Source organism: Lycium ferocissimum, chromosome 10 (assembly GCF_029784015.1).
Source record: "Lycium ferocissimum isolate CSIRO_LF1 chromosome 10, AGI_CSIRO_Lferr_CH_V1, whole genome shotgun sequence".
Classification (NCBI taxonomy): Eukaryota; Viridiplantae; Streptophyta; class Magnoliopsida; order Solanales; family Solanaceae; genus Lycium; species Lycium ferocissimum.
In genome coordinates, this window is record NC_081351.1 from 24904382 (window position 1) to 24925297 (window position 20916).

Here is a 20916-nt window from a genome sequence, read left to right on the forward strand (position 1 = left end):
TAGTAAACTAAGGATAATGTTATAACTAGAGGATAATGTTATAACTAGAACTAGTATTTGAGGTAAGTTCCATAATTGAAAAGTTAAATTATTAGAGATCACTGATATCATGAAGCTTGTGTATTTCTTTTAACTCCATAGCAAATTTCATCCGTACTTGTCCTTGTTGACTCAGATTGAATTTTTTTTTTTCCCCACAACTCAAAGATTTAGATTGATTCGTGAATTATTAGTGAGGGCTGCTTATCGGACGGATTAGGCGGATAATTACTCTTAACGATTTGGCTTATCGGTTATCGGCTTTTAAATGTACTAATCCGCCAGCCAATTGATAAGATATCGTTTGGTTCAGTATCTGGTTAGCAATTATCGGACGGTTATCGGGCGGTGTATCAGCTAAAAATTACATAAATATTGGCTCTCTGTGTTTAATCGTATATTTTGTGCCACCGAGAACAATATGCAAGAAATGATCCAAATTTCAATTCGTTCACTAACCGTTAACCCGATAACCTAATACCAATAAGCCAATTTTGCGATTGGATTTGGTTACGGTTCGCTTTTGAACAACTCTAATTAGTGTAGATAGGCATGGTATGAACTCAGAAGCCAATAAGGGAGAGTCTGGTCCATGAGAGGAATACTTCTAGGCATTTTGAGAAGTGGAATTTTTGAAGAAGCTCTTTATACTGGAACTAGTGAAAGTGATCGCGGTTCGTGCGGTGATAAAAATATCACCAAACTTGTATCTTTCTAAATTATATGTGTTCTATAGTAAAAAGTAAAAATATAAAAAAGCTACTATTGTCACGTATCTTAGAGACATCAATTTATGATGCCGGAGGTACCCTCTTTGATCAACTATATTGTTAGTATATTCTTCAGTCATAACTATCAGTATGTTTTAAAATAAATGTTTTCTCAAGGTTTATTGTTCTTTTTCAGATATTTAACCCTCATTTTTTGAATTATAATGTGTAACTAGTGTCATTTGGCCCTTGCTAAGCCCGGGCCCAAACTACATTAAAATTTTCATTTACAACATTTTTTTGCTACTCTTACATTTTATCTTATTTTTGTAACACTATATCAGTTGTAAAGGTAGTTCGACAAATTTCTCAAAGTTTCTAAAATATTAAATCATATAAAAGTTTTTTTAAGTTAGATAACAACATTTTTCATAAAGTATATTTAGACTTCATTTTTACAAATAAATGCATGCACCAATATTCTTCTCCTTTTTATTATACTGAATTTTTTTGGGGGCAAAGTCTTTAATGATTCAAATTGAGTTTTACCTTATGTTGGATTACTTAATTATTTTTTCTCAGTTAAACTTATATTAGCTAACCCTTTTTTGGAAAAATAAAATAAAATATTTACGGTATTCAAGTAATATAAAAAATATTTGATGTTACAAATTGTTATATGATGACATCAATGAAATTAACTTTTTAATAAGGATAGCATTTAAAATTAAATAAATAAAAGTCTTGATATGACGAAATGCTTTTGTAGATGTTCCTTCCAATTAAATCATACAAAAGAAATTGAAAAGTTAATGAAATTATTTGTGTTTCTTACTTTAATCTTTCATTTCCTTAAAAAAGCATGTTAATAAATGACGTATTTCTCTCTCCTTAATTTAGTTTATTCTTAAAGAAATTTATATTGTAATTTCTTAAACGTGTATGTAGTTTAGCCATTTCATGTTTAACTAACTATTTGTTCTAAATTATATAAAACGCTGATTGTCTCCTCTTCTGTAAAATATTCCAATATCCAAAAAATCACTCTCGTTTGCAATTATTTAGTATTTTCATTATTTGGAGAGCTAAACTGTATTTTTTAATTACCTTTTTCAAATATTTTTAGCTATATATAAAAAATAATTTTTAATTTAATAATTAAGCATGTACTAAGGTAGAAAGAGAACGTTACGATAATATTTTTACTTGTTTATGATAAATTTTATAGGAAAAAAATAATTTGAAACAAGTTTAATAATCATTTCCATATAAAAGAAAGACAACAAACTTTTGGATCAATTTTAAGTTTGGTTAAATAAGTATATTTTTTGTAGTGTCACTATCACTTTTTCCTCATCATCACTCCTTGTAGCATTGAAAAAGCCCATGTAGTTAATCAAATTTACCAAGATAGGTGAAAACTTGCAATGTCATTAGAGCATCTATTAAGGGTAAAATTGACAAAAGAAATTCATGTGAGGACAACAAAAGTTGGAGATTCTCCCTTATATATATATACTAGTGGCATTTGGCCCGTGCTAAGTCCGGACCAAAACTAAGATTAAACGTTAAATTTGTAATTACTTATTATTATTTTTTTCCGCTTCTTTGTGACATTAAGTTATTCAAAGATTAGTTCGATATTTTTTGCAAACTCTAGCACGGGCCCAAAACTAAGATTAAAAGTTAAATTTGTAATTACTTATTATTATTTTTTTCTCTTCTTTGTGACATTAAGTTATTGAAAGATTAGTTCGATATTTTCTACAAACTCTAGCACGGGCCCAAAAGAAAGATTAAAAGTTAAATTTGTAATTATTTTTTATTTTTTGCACTCTTTATGACATTAAATTATTGAAAGATTAGTTCGATATTTTCTGCAAACTCTTAAAAACTAAAGGCTTCCCATATATTTAAATTGCGTAAAAATATTAGAAAATTGAACAATTTTTTTTCCATTACTGTAGACCTTTTTTTTTTCTCTTTACCTTCAAACAAAAACATGACATAAAATATATTAATTTTTAATAACATCCAATATGAACTATAACATTTTCTTTTTTTTTTTAAAAAAAGTTCAGTTCTAGAGACATCAATTAGATATGCTATATTTATGCTTTTGTTGAGATTTTAATGAGGTTACTTATAAACAAAGATAACTTTTAAATAAATAAATTAAAATTTTATACTTTACAAATGTTTGTACATGTTAATTCAATTAAATTATACAAAGTATATTGAAAAAATGAAGAAAATTAATTACTTGTCTTAATATAATTAGACTTTCCTTTTACTTTCTAAAAATTTCCGTGATGAGAAAATGATTTTTTTTCCTTTTGTTAGTTTAAATGGTACATTATTTTATAAAATGGATATTTTAATTATTTTCTCAAACACAAATGAAGATTCAATGCTTCATGATTCATTTAATCATGTTTCGCTATGCTAACAAACACTACCTAACATGATTTTTCCTCGTGTAAAAAAAAAAAATGATACTCGAAAAACATAAAAAGTTTACTCTCTTTTGTTACAAGATGTTTGACATTACTGCTGCTGGAAAACTAAATATAGTTTCATTAACTAAATATTTTTCAAAGATGTTCTCAACATTTAAACTACTCCATCAAGTTCACATTATAATTTTTTTTTTTTTAATTTATAAGTGTAAATATATATTAAGAAATATTTTTATGAATTCATGCCAAAAATTGAACGGACTGACCGCATAGTACGCTGTGCATTTTTTTTTTTTTAGATTAATGCAGTATAAAGTACAACTTACATTGTTCGTTATGCATAGAAAATACAATTAAGTATGCTTGCATCAAATTTAAAAAATAAAATATTATAATACACCAAATAATATCCAAAAAAAAAGTACTACAAAAAAGTTAGATTGACTCTTATTATATGTAGTAAAATTAATTGACATCATCACAATTCACAATTTTTTAAGCATTTTAAGCGGACCTTAAAATTTTCGAAATTTACCAAAATTGGATGTGGCGCCCTAAGTAATAAAGAAATAAAGTAGGAGTAAAAATAAGCCATATGAAGATGTTATAGCACATGCCTTCAAAAGTTAGTCTAAGAGGCTTTCTATAATCAAAAAAAGGCTTGAAAGTGCCTTAATATTTCTAAAACACCTCATAGTAGAGGAAATAATAAAAGACAAATTTAGGGGTAAATTTGAAAAAGAAACCTTTAGTTGGTAACCCTTAGTTGTAATGTAACAAAGGACTCTAACTAAGTACTACAAAAAAGTTATATTGACCCTTATTATATATAGTAATATAGTAGTAATATCAAGCAAAAAACTTTCCTAATCATATGACACACCTATAGAGAAGTAATATGTATTTGTTACGATCTTTAAAAGACACGTGAATCTAAAATTGCTTGTTAAACTTGATCCTATAGCAAAATATCATAGCCAAGTAACTCTACCATCATTATATGCTAATCATGTTTAAGCCAAATAGCCAACCACTAACATTGACCTAAGTTAGCAGGGAGTAGAAACATACAACAATATTTACTTGTATAGATGCAATAATTGGAACTATCATCTATGGTTAATTGGCAGTCTTCTTCGCGATAAAAAATAATGAATAGAAAACATGAAAATTAAGATACACATACAAATAGAAAAATATTTAGAAAATAAAAATACCACAAATAAATTAGTAATTATCTCATAATCAAGCACAAGACATCCAAAAAATTATGTGCTCCCTATGCTTGGTTTCTCTCCTTTCCTTAATTCTTTATTATTGAGTCTTGAGGATTTTCGTGGATGCAATGGGTGATGACCCAACAACTACAAGTTATATATATCCCTCCATAATTCATATCTTTCCAACTTCATAACCCCCCAATGAGTTTATTACAATTGAAAGTGTGTGCCGTTTTATTCCCCCAGGGTCACCACGTTAGGCATGTTGGAATAATGCTCCAAATAAATCTAATTAATGAGGTAGTTACTTTTGTAACATCTTGAATAATGGGACGGAAGAAGAACTAAAATATTGAATAGGAATGAGTGGAGTAGTAAATACTGAGACCTTTAAATATAAACATTAAAGAATAAGAATGAATAGAGGAGTAGTAATTGATACATTTATTTTGTACAATAATAAGTAATAAAAATGAAGGAAAAAATGTCAAAAAAAAATGAGAAAAAAGATAAATATGATTCTTGGCCAAAGAGAGGTGCCGCATCACATCTTTAATTCCTAGCTTTATATTATATATAGATTGGAAGTTGGAATAGGTTGTCTACTGTAAAAATCAAGAGGCAACGTGTAGTTATTGTTTTGTTATTTTTTTAATTAAGGGAAGAAAAATGAGCTAAATGAAGTTTACAAAAATCTTGTGATTTAGAAATTGAATGAAAAGTGCAACAACTATTAGGCAACACATTTGATAAAATTAATTAAAAGAATACGCTTCTAAAAAGAATAGCAATTGTACAACATTTCAGAATCTTTCTACAACTTTACTTCATATTTTAGCAACAAAATATGGAAAAGCATTATAAGCAAACAAACATACCATGATACCATAATGGTCAGGGGCGGAGCGAGGAAGGGTCAAGGGGCCTCCTTCGATAGAAAATTATATTGTTTATATATGATTAAAATTATTTTTTATGTATAAGTAAATATTGAACCCCCTTTGACTTCTTCATGTGTTTATTTTTTCATATTTTGAAGAGAAAATTACACTGTATGTTCATTGGGGCAACAATGCTACCAAAATTGACCCATTTTTTTTAATTCTTACAAAAAATGACCCAAACTTCTCTCTCTCTCTCTCTCTCTCTCTCTGTTTGTATATATGTTTGTATATGTTGGTATAAATGTCTGTATATGTTTGTATATATCTGTATAAGTTTGTATATTTTGGGCTATTTCGTAATGCAAGTTTTGGGCTATTCTTTTGCAATGTAAGTGATCAACTTGTATATTTCTGAAATTTTTTCTATTTTGAATCACTTAAAGTAAAAAAAAGAAAAAATCACAGTTAAAATGAAAGCATTTGATAATTATTGTGCCCACTGAAAGACATCAAGACCCTTGCCAAAGGGGACGCATATAATGCCCCTTGATGAATAACAAATGGCTTCTCAAAATCAATACTTATTTCTCGTGCTAATTTATGGCTTTAAAACAATTAAGACATAATTGCTTATTAACATTCCAGATTACTATTAGAATTGTTCTACATATGCCTAGCTTCTAGGATTCCGATTAACACATACATTTCGAGAGAAGAGAGAATCGTAAGGAATGAAAAATCAACTAAAATCAATTATTTTAAAGAAAAAAAGAAAAGAAAAGAGAATTTAAAAGAAGACCATTAGCCTTGCTGCAGTATAGAGAAATATTTCTTTATGTGCCAATTTTACATACGATTACATCTCATTCTGGGGTGTTCCAATTTGACGCTATTTTACTAATAGCTTTCTTTATCTAACTTCAATTGCGTCCAACAATAAATTTATTTAACTATACAAATTTTACATTTTGATGTAGCTTCTCTTTATTTACAATTTAATTTTGCATAATTACTTATAAATACCAGCTTAATTACTACAACTAACATATAATAGTCTAAACTCCATTTATATCCACACAAAATTTTCATATAAAAAGCATAGAGGTGTAATTCTAAATTCAAGGGAGGAAGTGGAAACCATATTCGATCCACATATACTAATCAACTTTTTATAGAAACATTAAACCAACCTTTCTTCCCAGATATAATATAGAAAAGCAAGCAAAAAACTTTCCTACAGAGAAGGAAATTTCTAAAATTGCTAAGCTGAAAATGAATAATTGTTTTTGCCTAATAAAAAGCAATGAATACACGAGTAGAGCCCAAATACCAATTTTGTATAGAAGATGAATACAACATGTAATCCTAACACCACAGAAATTTGAAGAGATCAAGTAGAATGTTTTCCGCATCATATAGCAGCATTCCTTATCTCATTTCTTCACAGAGGTTATGGGATAAAATGTTTAAAGCCTTTATAAAGTTTAAATATATAATAGTATTATCTAAAACATTGTGTTGGAGAACAATCCATGAGTCATTTGAGCAAAAGAAGATTGCCCTTTAGATATCTTTTGCATCACTTACATTTTTTGGCCCTTTGATTTTTGTAATTAATGTGAGCTTTATGGGACCATAAGTAGGAATACCAAGGGAATCAGAAATCACTACGTGCATATGAATTTTGATTTTCAGTAAAGAATATGAATAATGGGATAATAAATGATAATAATTGTGACTTTTATTCTTAACTAACATAATAAGATAAGATAAATGAAAAAAATAGGATAAAAATTCAAAAAAAAGGAGAAAAAAGATAAATGTATGTGGCGAATATACGGAGACCAGAGTTTTGAGCGTAGGATTATATCAACATATTTCTAAATTTATATTATATACAGATTGTCCTATGCCATTTCGAATGCTAAAAGGTTTTGGTTCATTTTATTTTCATATAAGAGATTGAATCCACATACAAATAAGAGATCAGGAATCTCTTATATGGGGATTGCAGATCTGGCTAGTTATTTAACTTTTTATATAGCCATCACATACCGGACTACTACATTCCATTAGTTTAAAGTATTAGGGGCAATTTGCAGGATTGCCCTTCGCTGGGGTGGCCTTTAATTGCCCCTCAAATTAGCGGTCTTTAATTTTTGTCCTTCGCTAAAATTTTTTTCATTTCGGGTTCGAACCATCGCTCAATAAAAAAATTTTAAAAAAATTCGCAAGGCTGAGTTTTGCACATGCAAAACTCTACTTACCTTAATGTAGAGTTTTGCATGCTTCAGGCAGAGTTCCAAACTCTACCTTGAGGTTTTCTGATTATGGGCAAAAACTACCCTAAATATCGAATATTACCTTCAAGCAAAAAGATTGCCTTTGATCTTTTGCAAGGAAGAGTTTGAAGGCAAAATTTTGCCTTAAGTAGAATCCAAGCAGAAATCTCTGCCTTTCGATTTTTATTTATTTATTTTCTTACTTGAGTTCGAACCTAGAACCTCGAGATATTAGGCGAAGGGCAAAAATTAAAGAGCACCAATTCGAGGGACAAAAATTAAAGACCACCCCAAAAGAAGGATAATCCGCCAAAAAAAATGAAGTATTAGACTTAGAATTGGAACCACTAAGTTCCAAGCCTTGTACTTCTAGTTCAGATATTTTATTAGTTTGAAAACTATGTATAAGTTGAAGGGGATATTTAAACCTCCAATAATTGAAAGAGAAAGGGACAGACCAATGAATATAAGATTGTCCTTCATAGATAAAATAAAACAACAAAAGATGAATAAGTAGACATTTTTGCAACTGCCAATGAGAGTGGCAAAACATAAGGAGACAAGGTCAAATTACATCAACAAGGTCCAATAGATTCAAGAAGACTTGATGAAGTATCAAGAGATTTTGAAGTTGTTTGGAAGAAGAAGACAAGGTGCAGAATCAAATTTTTATCGGTCTACATCTCCTTGAAGAATTTACAATTCCAAAAAAAAAAAAAGGGTCTGACTCTATATTCTTGCTTATTTTAATATTTCACTATTTAAGTATTATCAGTTGTAATATCATCATAGAGTGTGTTATAAACTCTGTGATGATCATAGAATATTTAGTGCTTTCTTCTTATTATTTTTTATGTGCATGTCAGTTAGTAGAGGTTTTTTACGCCTCAATAGGATTAGTAAGGTAAGACCTAGCCCATTTGCTTGTACTTGTTCTTTGCATTTCGCTTTTATATATAATTAAAAAACTAGCCCTACGTACCTCGCCCAGTGGAAAAAAGATAAAAAAAGTAGACATTTTTGCTGATTTGACATATCTATTTAGACTTTCCAGCGTCAATAGATGTTTTTTTTGGACATTTTGATGATAAATAGGACTTTAAAATTGTACAAATTTCTCAAACTCAAATTACATTCAATCACTCTCTGTTCTGTTACCATTGCCAACTTTTCAGACAAATAGATCTGTAGCCCTAAAAAAACCATGGAGAAAAAGATAGAGATAATATCAAAACAGTTGATTAAGCCATCAGTTTGTCATGTTGAATCCTTCAATTTTTCTGCTCTAGATCAACTAGCCTCTCCTACTCACTATCCAATTTTTTTATACTATCCACATGATCAAGAATCAACCAATTTATCAACTAGATCCCTACAACTAAAAGTTCCTTGTCCAAAATTCTTGCTGATTTTTATCCTTTTCTTTGGTAGATTAATCAATGACAACACTTCAATCAGTTACAATAATTCTAAAGATGATGATTTTGGAGTGTTGTTTATTGAAGCTTTTACACATAACTACAACCTCCAAGAAATTCTTCTTTCAGGGAGCAAAACAAACACCTTAGAGCAATTTGTCCCACCAATGGATTCACTATTGAAAACTCATTTGCTGGTTGTTCAAGTCACAGTCTTCGAGTGTGGAGGCATGATCCTAGGTTGTTTGGTTTCTCACAAGCTATCTGATGCTAGCTCTATTTGCACTTTCATCAATAATTGGGCAGCCGCGGCTCGAGGTGCTAATAATTCGAATTCTTTGACCCCTGATTTTACATCCGTGGTCAAAGTCTTCCCACCAACTAAACAACCGTCGCCATTGCCATTTGCGAATCCTGTTGGTGGTGAAGAGAAGCAAATCATTACGAAGATTTTCTCGTTTGATGGGCCTAGCATAGCGGATCTCAAGTCTAAGGCTCTGAGTAAGGATGTACCGGGTCCTACAAGTGTTGAAGCAGTGTCGGCTCTGATATGGAAGTGTGCGACCGTCTCATCTAAAAGCAGTACTGGTATGTCTACCTTATCCCTCGTAGTGAACCTCAGGAAAAGGCTTGTACCTTCATTGCCCGGTGGGACCATTGGAAACTTACTTGCCTTTTTTGTGGCTACTAAAAGTAATGAGAGAGACAAAAATGACTTATCAAATCTTGTGACCATCTTGAGAAAAGGTTTATTAGAGTTCCCTAGTTTAAATTGGGATGTGGCTTTGGACCACATAGTTGAGAATTGGAACAAGTTAGATCTTATATCAAGAAACAATGACACAGAGTTTTATAGTTTTTCTAGTTGGTGTGGGGTACCATTTTATGAAGCAGATTTTGGATGGGGGAAGCCAAAATGGATAAGCACTATGATTCAATACAAGAATTTAATTGTTCTCATGGATGCAAAAGATGGTGGGATAGAAGCCTGGGTTTGTTTAGAGGTAAAACATATGTCAGAGTTTGAGCAAAACCCAGATTTACTAGATTTTGCGACCACCAAATAAGCAATTACGAGTTAATTTTCACAAGTCTCCTGTCCGAGCACCTGGTAGGGACGCTTCCCTCTTTATGGCCGTATGCGGCGCAAATCTGGACTTGTGGGGCAGTGAGTTCTGGATACCATATATTTAAGGTTCTTCATATGTTTATATTTTTCCATTTCCTGCGCTCTTGTTCCGTCCCCGTACTTTTACCTTAGGTGATATATGAGAATCAAAGATCAAGCTAATTTCCTTTTATATTGTAACAAACATCTTGTGTTTGCATTTGAAAATAAATTTTGCACTGTCAGTGTGCATCAGTTAAATACTTGAATATTAGATTAAAAAAACATTACAATCTAGAGCTCATAGTAATTTTTTTTTGTTGTTGTATTCTTTTATGATGTATAACTGATTGCCGAACGATGTGTGCATAATAAGTTACTACAGAAGCAATCACATGCTAAGTAAAATGAGAATTAAGGATGTTCTTAACATGTTCTTGATCAGTGGATGTAGTTTTTTCATTTATTGCTAGATTTTCACAAAGGTGGATCTAGTATTAACTTTATGCGTTAGGAATTTAGGATTCTGGAATTGTGACATCAAACTAACATACAATGATAACTAGAGCAAGTAACGAGTATTAAGAATGTAATCCTATGCTTTTTTTTCTCTCTTATTCTTTGGGTTGATTTCCTTGATGACCCTGATTATATGCAATTTCTTCCAACTTCAAAAATTTCATTTTGACACACGTGTTTGAGCAACTTTCGATCTTTTCTGGGAAAATCCATTTGTAGTCTTTGAATATGCAGTAGACAAACCTAGAATTTCAAAGGGTATTCCAAACATTTTGACCAACCAAACATAGAAAAATTGAAAAACATTTTCCAGTTTTCCTCCATACCAAACACACCCCTAAACTAGCATGAAGGATAGTCACAGAATCAGTAGTGCAACTAACCATCACCACACACTTAATGGCGTCATAAATTTTTTGCCTTAAAAAACTCACGCAAGTATACACGATCGACAAGTAATAAAGTGATAATAAGATCAAGTATCGTTTCCACGAAGATCTATAATTGACTATTAACTATATCAAACAATGCCTAATTATCTAAACAAGAAAGTTTCAATAGTTTGTTTTGTAGTTATTATATTATAATTAAATATTAAACAAGAAAATTAAGGAATTAACTAATAAATTTGAAAATAAATTTGGATATTAATGTGGAGAAAATATTTTAGGTTTATGGAATATCTATCAATCCTGTTGAATTTTTCAGCTAATTTGACTAATTAATTTATCTCAGTGTTAATGAAAGATGTAAAGAAATGAAGATAAGCACCAAAAAGTTTAATAGCTTGCCAAGTCCACCCACACTCATCTAATATCTGATGTTTGTATGTTGACATGGGCGATATGATATCCAAAATCTTGGACATATTAATTCAATTCATTAATGAAAAGCCAACTAATATGTGTATTACTTCCTCTGTCTCAATTTATATGACACAATTTAGATTTTGAGAGTCAAATTTTTTTATTTCTACCATAAATTAAGACACACAATCTTTAAATATTTTGAACTAAAATTAATTACATATTTGATTTGACTAATTAATTTATCTCAGTATTAATGAAAGATGTAAAGAAATGAAGATAAGCACCAAAAAGTTTAATAGCTTGCGAAGTCCACCCACACTTATCTAATATCTCATATTTGTATGTTGACCTAGGTGATATGATATCCAAACTCTTGGACATATTAATTAAATTCATTAATGAAAAGCCACCTAATATATGTATTACTTCCCCTGTCTCAATTTATATGACACAATTCAGATTTCGAGAGTCAATTTTTTTTTTTATTTCGACCGTAAATTAAGACACACAATCTTTAAATATTTTGAACTAAAATTAATTACATATTTGAAAACAATGTGAAAAGTATTATAAATAACAATAATCGATAATTACAAATATTTGTAAGGCATATGAAAAAAACTACAGTCAAATAAAAATTTGTTGACTCTCGAAATTCAAACGGTGCCACATAAGTTTAGACGGAGGAGTGATTCTTGATGTCACAAAACCAGTTGGTTGGCATCTGCGATTAAATTATATGAATTTTAGTTAAACATACTGACAGTTTTCATACTCATCTAATAATTACATTCATCACATGAGATCTTAATTTCCACAATATTTCTGTAATATATGATCTGTAGAAAAAAAAATTCACGATGCAAAGTTCTGGACAAGAAGATTATTTTTAAGATAAGTGAAAGGGACTTAAGCGTATACATTTAAACATCCAAGCTTTTAAAAGTTATGAAATGTACCCATGCCTCCTTTTCTAAACCCTAATCCAGAAAATAAATGAAAAAGAAAATGAGTGGCCTTATTGCAAATTAAGACTTTAGAGTGGCCTCTTTGCTAAATCTTCTCAAGTCTCTTTCTTCTTTTTCTCAATATATGTATATTTCTCAAGCTTTGTTAAATAAGAAATCACTACGTGCATATGAGTTTTGTTGAACCAAAACTTTTTGGCATTTGAAATGCTCTTATGTGTAGGATTCAATCTATCTATATATAATATAAAGTTAGGCATAGACAATCCTATGTGGCACCTCTCTATGATCTCCATTGACATTTATCTTTTTTCTCCTTTTTTTGAATTTTTTCCTTTTTTTTCATTTATCTTATCTTATTATTTTAGTTAAGAATAAAAGTCACAATTATTATCATTTATTATCCCGCTATTTATATTCTTTACTGAAAATCAAAACTCATAAATCAGTGAATGAAATAAGGCGAAAAAAAAAAAGACATAGGAACGAGCAAGGACCACAGGTCGCACATAAGCCGCCAGGAGTGATTTTGTGATTCCCTGTACTTCTAGTTGAGATATTCTATTAGTTTGAAAACTATGTATAAGTTGAAGGGGCTATTTAAACCTCCAGTAATTGAAAGAGAAAGGGACAGACCAATGAATATAAGATTGTCCTTCATAGATAAAATAAAACAACAAAAGAAAAATAAGTAGACATTTTTGCAACTGCCAATGAGAGTGGCAAAACAGAAGGAGACAAGGTTAAATTACATCAACAAGGTCCAATAGATCCAAGAAGATTTGATGAAGTATCAAGAGATTTTGAAGCTGTTGGAAGAAGAAGACAAGGTGAAGAATCAAATTTTTATCGGTCTACATCTCCTTGCAGAATTTACAATTCCAAAAAAAATAAAATAAGGGTTTGACTCTATATTCTTGCTTATTTTAATATTTCAATATTTAAGTATTATCAGTTGTAATTTCGTCATAGAGTGTGTTATAAACTCTGCGATGATCATAGAATATTTAGTCTTTCTTCTTATTTTTACGTGCATGTTAGTTAGTAGGGGTTTTTACGCCTCAATACGATTAATAAGGTAAGGCACTTTAAATTTCCTTGATTAATAAGTAAGACTAGCCCCTTGTACTTGTTCTTTGCGTTTCGCTTTTATTATATAAATAAAAAAACTAGCCCTAGGTACCTCCCCTAATGGAAAAAAGCAAAAAAAAAAATAGACATTTTTGCTGATACCCAAATCCTAATTGACTGTCATCCAATTACCCCTAATCGAGCGTACCCATTACTTAACGATTAACTTAAACATGCATAATAAACGAAAAATAAACACTTAAGCAGCAAAAAATAATAACTCTAATAACTCCATAATTTAAGAAAGTCTAACAAGCTCAAAGGTACTAATTTTAGACTAATACAAACCAAAGTCATGGAAACATCTATCGAATGCTACAAGACAGGCCCTGCATGATAAAAATGTGTGAAAGATGAAATAATATAAGGTAAGCCACCATAGGAATGGGATAAATGGATATGCAATTAAGTAGAGTAAAGGAAAGATGTGTGTACAAGAACACAGAGTATGAATCGTCGATCGTTCTACTAATTGGTGAGACGAGACTTACATACTGAAAATAAGCTGAACATAAAAATGAAAACTGCATCATAAACAATAAGTAAATTTAGCAAGTTTATGCATAAGCTGGTTATTTACACATACGAGGATATGTACAACTGAAACTGACTCTTGAATTATTAGAAATAGGACAAAAATACCCTCGGTGTTAGCAAGCTAGCCTGTTAACGCAAGTAATGTGATCCCCTTCTATTTATTTTCTTCGTTGAGATCCTCGATTATTATTATTATTTACGATATTTTCATAAGGATTGACAGTTAAAAATCATCTTTTTCTGAAATTCAAGCCGAGATTCGTCTACTATGACTTTGAATTTTGGCATGCAAATGTATCTTTTGCCTTTTCAAAGCTCTAGCTGACATATGATATTTTTTTTTTGATTATCCTTTATTCGATTGGTGATTGAGTATTTCCAGAAAACAAGACTCCATTACTTCTATTTATTACACTTTCGGATCAAAATCCACAACAATGCAATTGTGAATTCCGCTTATTCTATTTTTTCTTTCATTGAATATCATTTACAACTCTTACTTTTTACTTGCCATTAACTTCTTCTTTTAAAAAGAAATTGCAACAAAAAGCGGCCTATTATTGCTATTATTAAATTAAATTAAATTATATTATACTATTATTAAGGGAGAGTTAGTTTGTTATTTGGACCTTAACAATAGCTCCAGAAAAAGTTGTACCCTTTCTGGTCATTGAATATCATGGGGCGGTTGAACTTTCATAATATATATATTCTTGCATAACTTATTTAGATATCCCTTTCAAGTCATTGAATATGGTGGGGCCGTTGAACTTTCATAATACATGCATACTCTTGCATAACTTATTCAGATATTATTTGTGAGGAAAATGAAAAACTAACAACCAGACATTGCATAACTTAATGCTAGTTTTATGTGTGGATATTAATTTTTCAAACCAAACCTAACATGATACAAAATAATACTGAATTAAGTAGAGATTAAATCTCCTCTGAGGCTAACGGTTTAACCCAAACCAAGTGGTCCCTTAGTACACTAACCACTTACTTTGAATCTTTAGTATTGAGTTCCTTTTACAATTAGTTGGCGTTCTTTTGGACATACCTTGAAACTCTTCCAGCTTGAGGGCGACCAAATATGAGATAGGTTACAGTCATAGTAAAAAATGAAAGCTAACTCTATGATGTTTACCCCATATAGTAGTAGCAACGGACTTACACAAGCTTTTATTTTATATTATCAGAGAAAAATATAATTATAGACTTACAAGTTTATCAGAAGTCAGAAAATTTTGACTTGAACAGCGCATATGCAATGAAAGTTTCACTAGATAAAGTACAAATAATAGAATTCGAACCCAATAAATCAAATACCTTGTGGAAAAATTCCAACCTCGAAATAATATACAAATCCTAGATCTGCGTCTTTTTGGGCCTTAAGATTGGATTCACGCAAGTTTAGTCTAGAGTTGAAAACTTATTACCAAACACGGACAAAATATAAACAGTGGCCTCAAAAGGTGCTATTTGGAAAAATCAACCCTTTGTCGATAAAGCACTAGGAAATCCAACTAATATAGTCTATGAGCAAGAATTCACCATTTCCTTTCACTTTGTGTTGTGTGGATTTAACACCATATCAAAAATAATCGCAACCAAAGATACAAAATTTTGTTATTATGTTACATTGCAAAAATATGGGTCACCTGCCACATCCATAAATGTCTAAAATTTTGGCAAGACATCACAAATTATGTAGCAAATGACACGAGGCAAAATGGGAGGGGACCAAAAATTCCATTTATTAGAAGTGGCAAAAATGTGATCATCCCCTCAAAAAGCTCAAATGACTGATTGAGTACATCGAAAATTATCTGCAGGCTGCTCCAACAGCCTCGTGGTCTTTAATTTTTGCCCTTCGCTAAAAATTCCTTCATTTCGGGTTTGAACCCCGCTCAATAAAAAATATAAAAACGCAAAGCAGAGTTTTGCAAATGCCCCGCTCAATAAAATTTTGAAAAAAATAAGGTCACAGTTTTGGGCAAAAACTGCAAAACTCTATCTTAAGGTAAGGTAGAGTTTGGGCAAAACTTACGAATCCAAGCCTCCGAGTTGAAAGCAAAATTACTTCGAAATTCCTCTTTTTTTTGAATTTTTTTTTTTTTTTTTTTGCGGAAACGGAAGTTCGAACCCAGAACCTCGAAGTACTAGGCGAAGGGCAAAAATTAAAGACCACCAATTCGTGGGACGAAAATTAAAGACCACCCCAAAAGAAGGATAATCTGCGCAAAATAAAAAATAAAAAAAATGAAGTATTAGACTTAGAAATGGAACCACTAAGTTCCTAGCCCTGTACTTCTAGTTGAGATATTTTATTAGTTTGAAAACTATGTATAAGTTGAAAGGGCTATTTAAACCTCCAATAATTGAAAGAGAAAGGGACAGACCAATGAGTATAAGATTGTCCTTCATAGATAAAATAAAACAACAAAAGAAGAATAAGTAGACATTTTTGCAACTGCCAATGAGAGTGGCAAAACAGAAAGAGATAAGGTTAAACTACATCAACAAGGTCCAATAAATCTAAGAAGATTTGATGAAGTATCAAGAGATTTTGAAGCTGTTGGAAGAAGAAGACAAGGTGAAGAATAAAATTTTTATCGGTCTACATCTCCTTGAAGAATTCACAATTCCAAAAAGCCAAGGGTCTGACTCTATATTGTTACTTATTTTAACATTTCACTATTTAAGTATTATCAGTTGTAATATCGTCATAGAATGTGTTATAAACTCTGTGATGATCATAAAATATTTAGTGCTTTCTTCTTCATCTTATTTTTTACATGCATGTTAGTTAGTAGAAGTTTTTTACGCCTCAATAGGATTAGTAAGGTAAGACCTATCCCCCTTGCTTATATTTGTCCTTAGCATTTGGCTTTTATTGTATAAATAAAAAACTAGACCTAGGTACCTCGCCTAGTAGAAAAAAGAAAGAAAGAAAAGAGTAGACATTTTTGTTGATTTGACATGTCTATTTAGACTTTCCAGCGTCAATAGATGTTTTTTGTTTTTTTTTTTTTTTTTGGACATTTTGATGATAAATAGGACTTTAGAATTGTACAAATTTCTCAAACTCAAATTACATTCAATCATTCTGTGTTCTGTTACCATTGCCAACTTTTCAGACAAATAGATCTGTCGCCTGCAAAAAAACCATGGAGAAAAAGGTAGAGATAATATCAAAACAGTTGATTAAGCCATCAGTTTGTCACGTTAAATCCTTCAATTTGTCTGCTCTAGATCAACTAGCCTCTCCTACTCACTATCCAATTTTTCTATACTATCCACATGATCAAGAATCAACCAATTTATCAACTAGATCCCTACAACTAAAAAGTTCCTTGTCCAAAATTCTTGCTGATTTTTATCCCTTTGCTGGTAGATTAATCAATGACAACACTTCAATCAGTTACAATAATTCTAAAGATGATGATTTTGGAGTGTTGTTTATTGAAGCTTTTACACATAACTACAACCTCCAAGAAATTCTTCTTTCAGGGAGCAAAACAAACACCTTAGGACAATTTGTCCCACTAATGGATTCACTATTGAAAACTCATTTGCTGATTGTTCAAGTCACGGTCTTTGAGTGTGGAGGCATGATCCTAGGTTGTTTGGTTTCTCACAAGCTATCTGATGCTACCTCTATTTGCACTTTCATCAATAATTGGGCAGCTGCGGCTCGAGGTGCTAATAATTCGAATTCTTTGACCCACGATTTTACGTCGAGGTCAAAGTCTTCCCACCAACTAAACAACTGTCGCCATTGCCATTTGCGAATCCTGTAGGTGGTGAAGAGAAGCAAATCATTACGAAGATTTTCTCATTTGATAGGCCTAGCATAGCGGATCTCAAGTCTAAGGCTCTGAGTAAGGATGTACCGTGTCCCACACGTGTTGAAGCAGTGTCGGCTCTGATATGGAAGTGTGCTACTGTCTCATCTAAAAGCAGTATTGGTACGTCTACCTTATCCCACGTGGTGAACATCAGGAAAAGGCTTGTACCTTCATTGTCCGGTGGGACCATTGGAAACTTCCTTGCCTTTTTTGTGGCTACTAAAAGTAATGAGGGAGACAAAAATGACTTATCAAATCTTGTGACCATCTTGAGAAAAGGTTTATTAGAGTTCCCTAGTTTAAATTGGGATGTGGCTTTGGACCACATAGTTGAGAATTGGAACATGTTAGGAGATCTTATATCAAGAAACAATGACACAGAGTTTTATAGTTTTTCTTGTTGGTGTGGGTTACCATTTTATGAAGCAGATTTTGGATGGGGGAAGCCAAAATGGATAAGCACTATGTTTCAATACAAGAATTTAATTATGCTCATGGACGCCAAAGATGGTGGGATAGAAGCCTGGGTTTCTTTAGAGGTAAAACATATGTCAGAGTTTGAGCAAAACCCAGATTTACTAGCTTTTGCGACCACTAAATAAGCAATTATGAGTTAATTTTCACAAGTCTCCTGTCCGAGCATTAGGAATGGAGAATTTCCTGGTATGGAGCGCTTCCCTCTTTATGGCCGTATGCGGCGCAAATATGGACTTGGGGGGCAGTGAGTTCTGGATACCATATAGTTAAGGTTCTTTGTCTGTTTATATTTTCCTATTTCATGCGCTCTTGTTCGGTCCCCGTACTTTTACCTTAGGTGATGTATGAGAATCAAAGATCAAGCTAATTTCCTTTTATATTGTAACAAACATCTTGTGTTTGCATTTGAAAATAAATTTTGCACTGTCAGTGTGCATAAGTTAAATCCTTGAATATTAGATTAACAAAACATTACAATCTAGAGCTCATAGTAATTTTCATCTTTTATGATGTATAACTGATAGCTGAACGATGTGTACGTAATAAGCTACTACAAAAGTAATCACATGCTAAGTAAAATGAGACTAAGGATGGTCCACTACTAAAAAAAAAGGGCGTTTTCGACCAAAAAATTTCGACCACATTTTTTGAAAAATCAAGAATTTAATTTTTATTTTATTTTCGGTAGGATTTCGACTACACGGTCGATTTTTTAAAATGAAAATATAATTTCGATCACGTGTGGTCGAAATTAAATTTTATATAAATAATAAATGGGAAACGTTTAAATTAAAAATTAAAAAAAATTAAAAAAACCAATTTTCGAACACATGTGGTCGAAAATTGACCAACGATTTATACGCATGTACAGGATCGGTCTTTACTTTTCATTTGATGCTTAAGGTTTTTTCTCTCTCTTTCCTCTCTCTCCCTCTCTCTCTGGACCTCTCTCTCTCTCCTCTCTACCCACACCACCAGCCCAAAATGCCTTCCGACCACCGCCGGAGTCCGCCGTCGGCGCGCGCGCCTTTGCATTTTCGAGTACGTTTTTTTTTTCAATATCATGAACACTTACCAATGCATAATAATCTTAACATTTATAGATTTGATAACTTTATTTAGTGTTCAATATTTGTTTTTGATTTTATGTTTTTTTTTTTTGGATTTTGAGTTGAAATTGAATGTTATTTTTTGGGCTGTTTTGGTCCCTTTTTTGGGACCATTTTGATTCTTTATTTATGTGCTATGTCTTTTTTATTTTGGTTCTTTATTTATGTGCTCTTTATTTATTTTATGTGCTCTTTATTTATTTTTAACTATTATATTTTTTAAAGTAATATCAATAGTTTAAGTCCTTAATAAGGCAAGACAACTTATATGAACCACATAGTGCTAATCATGATCAACCATTATTTTGTTGGTTTACTTTGGTTATGTAGATTTAGACACAATTAATTAGCTCTTCTTTACTAATTGTTTTTTCCCCTAGTTGGTTATACGTATTCTCCATCATCTGTATGTCAATGGAAAAAAATAGAAGTATATTTCAGTAGCAAAGTTTAAGTTGTCAATTAGCTAAGTTTTTGGGTTGTTTTGGTCCATTTTTTTGGGAGTATTTTGGTTCATTTTTTTGGTTCAGATTTTGGGACTGTTTTTGGTCATTTTTTGGACTGTTTTTTCGGAGTGTTTTTTTTTTTTGTTTTTTGGGGCTACTGTTTTTTGGGAACGTTTTTGGGTTTTTTTAGATCTTTTTTGGTCATTTTTTGTCTTGTTTTTTCTAGTTGTTAATACATGGGTGGTTATTATGTAGTTATTAATTAAAGTTAAAAAAATTTAGGTACTTTATCTATCTAGTTTCAACTTACGGAGTAGGAAGGTTATACTTTGAAATAAAATTCTTTTACTAATCATATAAATTAAATATGGTTTAACAAGTTCAAACTTTCTGCAATTTGTGTAGATGGAATCTCGTAGTTGGATGTACGATAGAACTAATTCCTCGGAGGCTAGGATGTTGGGTATGCAAGCCCAGATTAATAGCTTACTTAATCTTCCCCCGTGTCCTGAGGATGCTCGTAGGTCACAGACTAGCCAACCCGACCTTCCCAAGGTAGAACGTTGGTCTACATAAATCATGCTCTTGTCGATGAGTCTAGTGGGAGGATACGGATCATGTCTCTAACACCGAACATTGACCTTTTTGATTAATGTGCTTTTGGATTCTAATTCACGTTTAAATGGATATGTATATTATGTTTAAGGGTTTGAATGTAGTTTTAAAACTAGAAGTACTTTTAATTTTAAGATGTTTAAGTGTTTGAACGTAGTTTATGATGTTTAAGTGTTTGAATGGACAATGTTTAAGTGTTCAAATGTTTGAACATTGTTTATGGTTGTTGTGTTGAGTTGTTGATGAATTGGATGAATTTTGGTTGATGAATTTGGTTATTTGAAAATTGGCGATGGGATGTCAAAAAAAGGCAAATCGGAAAAAATATTCA

General features: G+C 31.4%; 1 protein-coding gene and 1 pseudogene across 1 annotated transcript; both read left to right on the forward strand.

Moving 5' to 3' along the window:
- The first annotated feature begins 8097 nt into the window (after positions 1–8097).
- On the forward strand, positions 8098–10526 carry LOC132035234 (stemmadenine O-acetyltransferase-like). Its single transcript, XM_059425515.1, has one exon. The coding sequence runs from the start codon at positions 8799–8801 to the stop codon at positions 10077–10079; it is 1281 nt and encodes a 426-aa protein (XP_059281498.1). The 5' UTR covers positions 8098–8798; the 3' UTR covers positions 10080–10526.
- A 6603-nt stretch (positions 10527–17129) lies between these two features.
- LOC132035235 (stemmadenine O-acetyltransferase-like) lies at positions 17130–18860 on the forward strand (annotated as a pseudogene).
- Positions 18861–20916: the final 2056 nt, after the last annotated feature.

Bases quoted from the DNA above. Each gene is read 5' to 3' on its own strand.
- LOC132035234 (XM_059425515.1), top strand. From the start codon at position 8,799: ATGGAGAAAAAGATAGAGATAATATCAAAACAGTTGATTAAGCCATCA.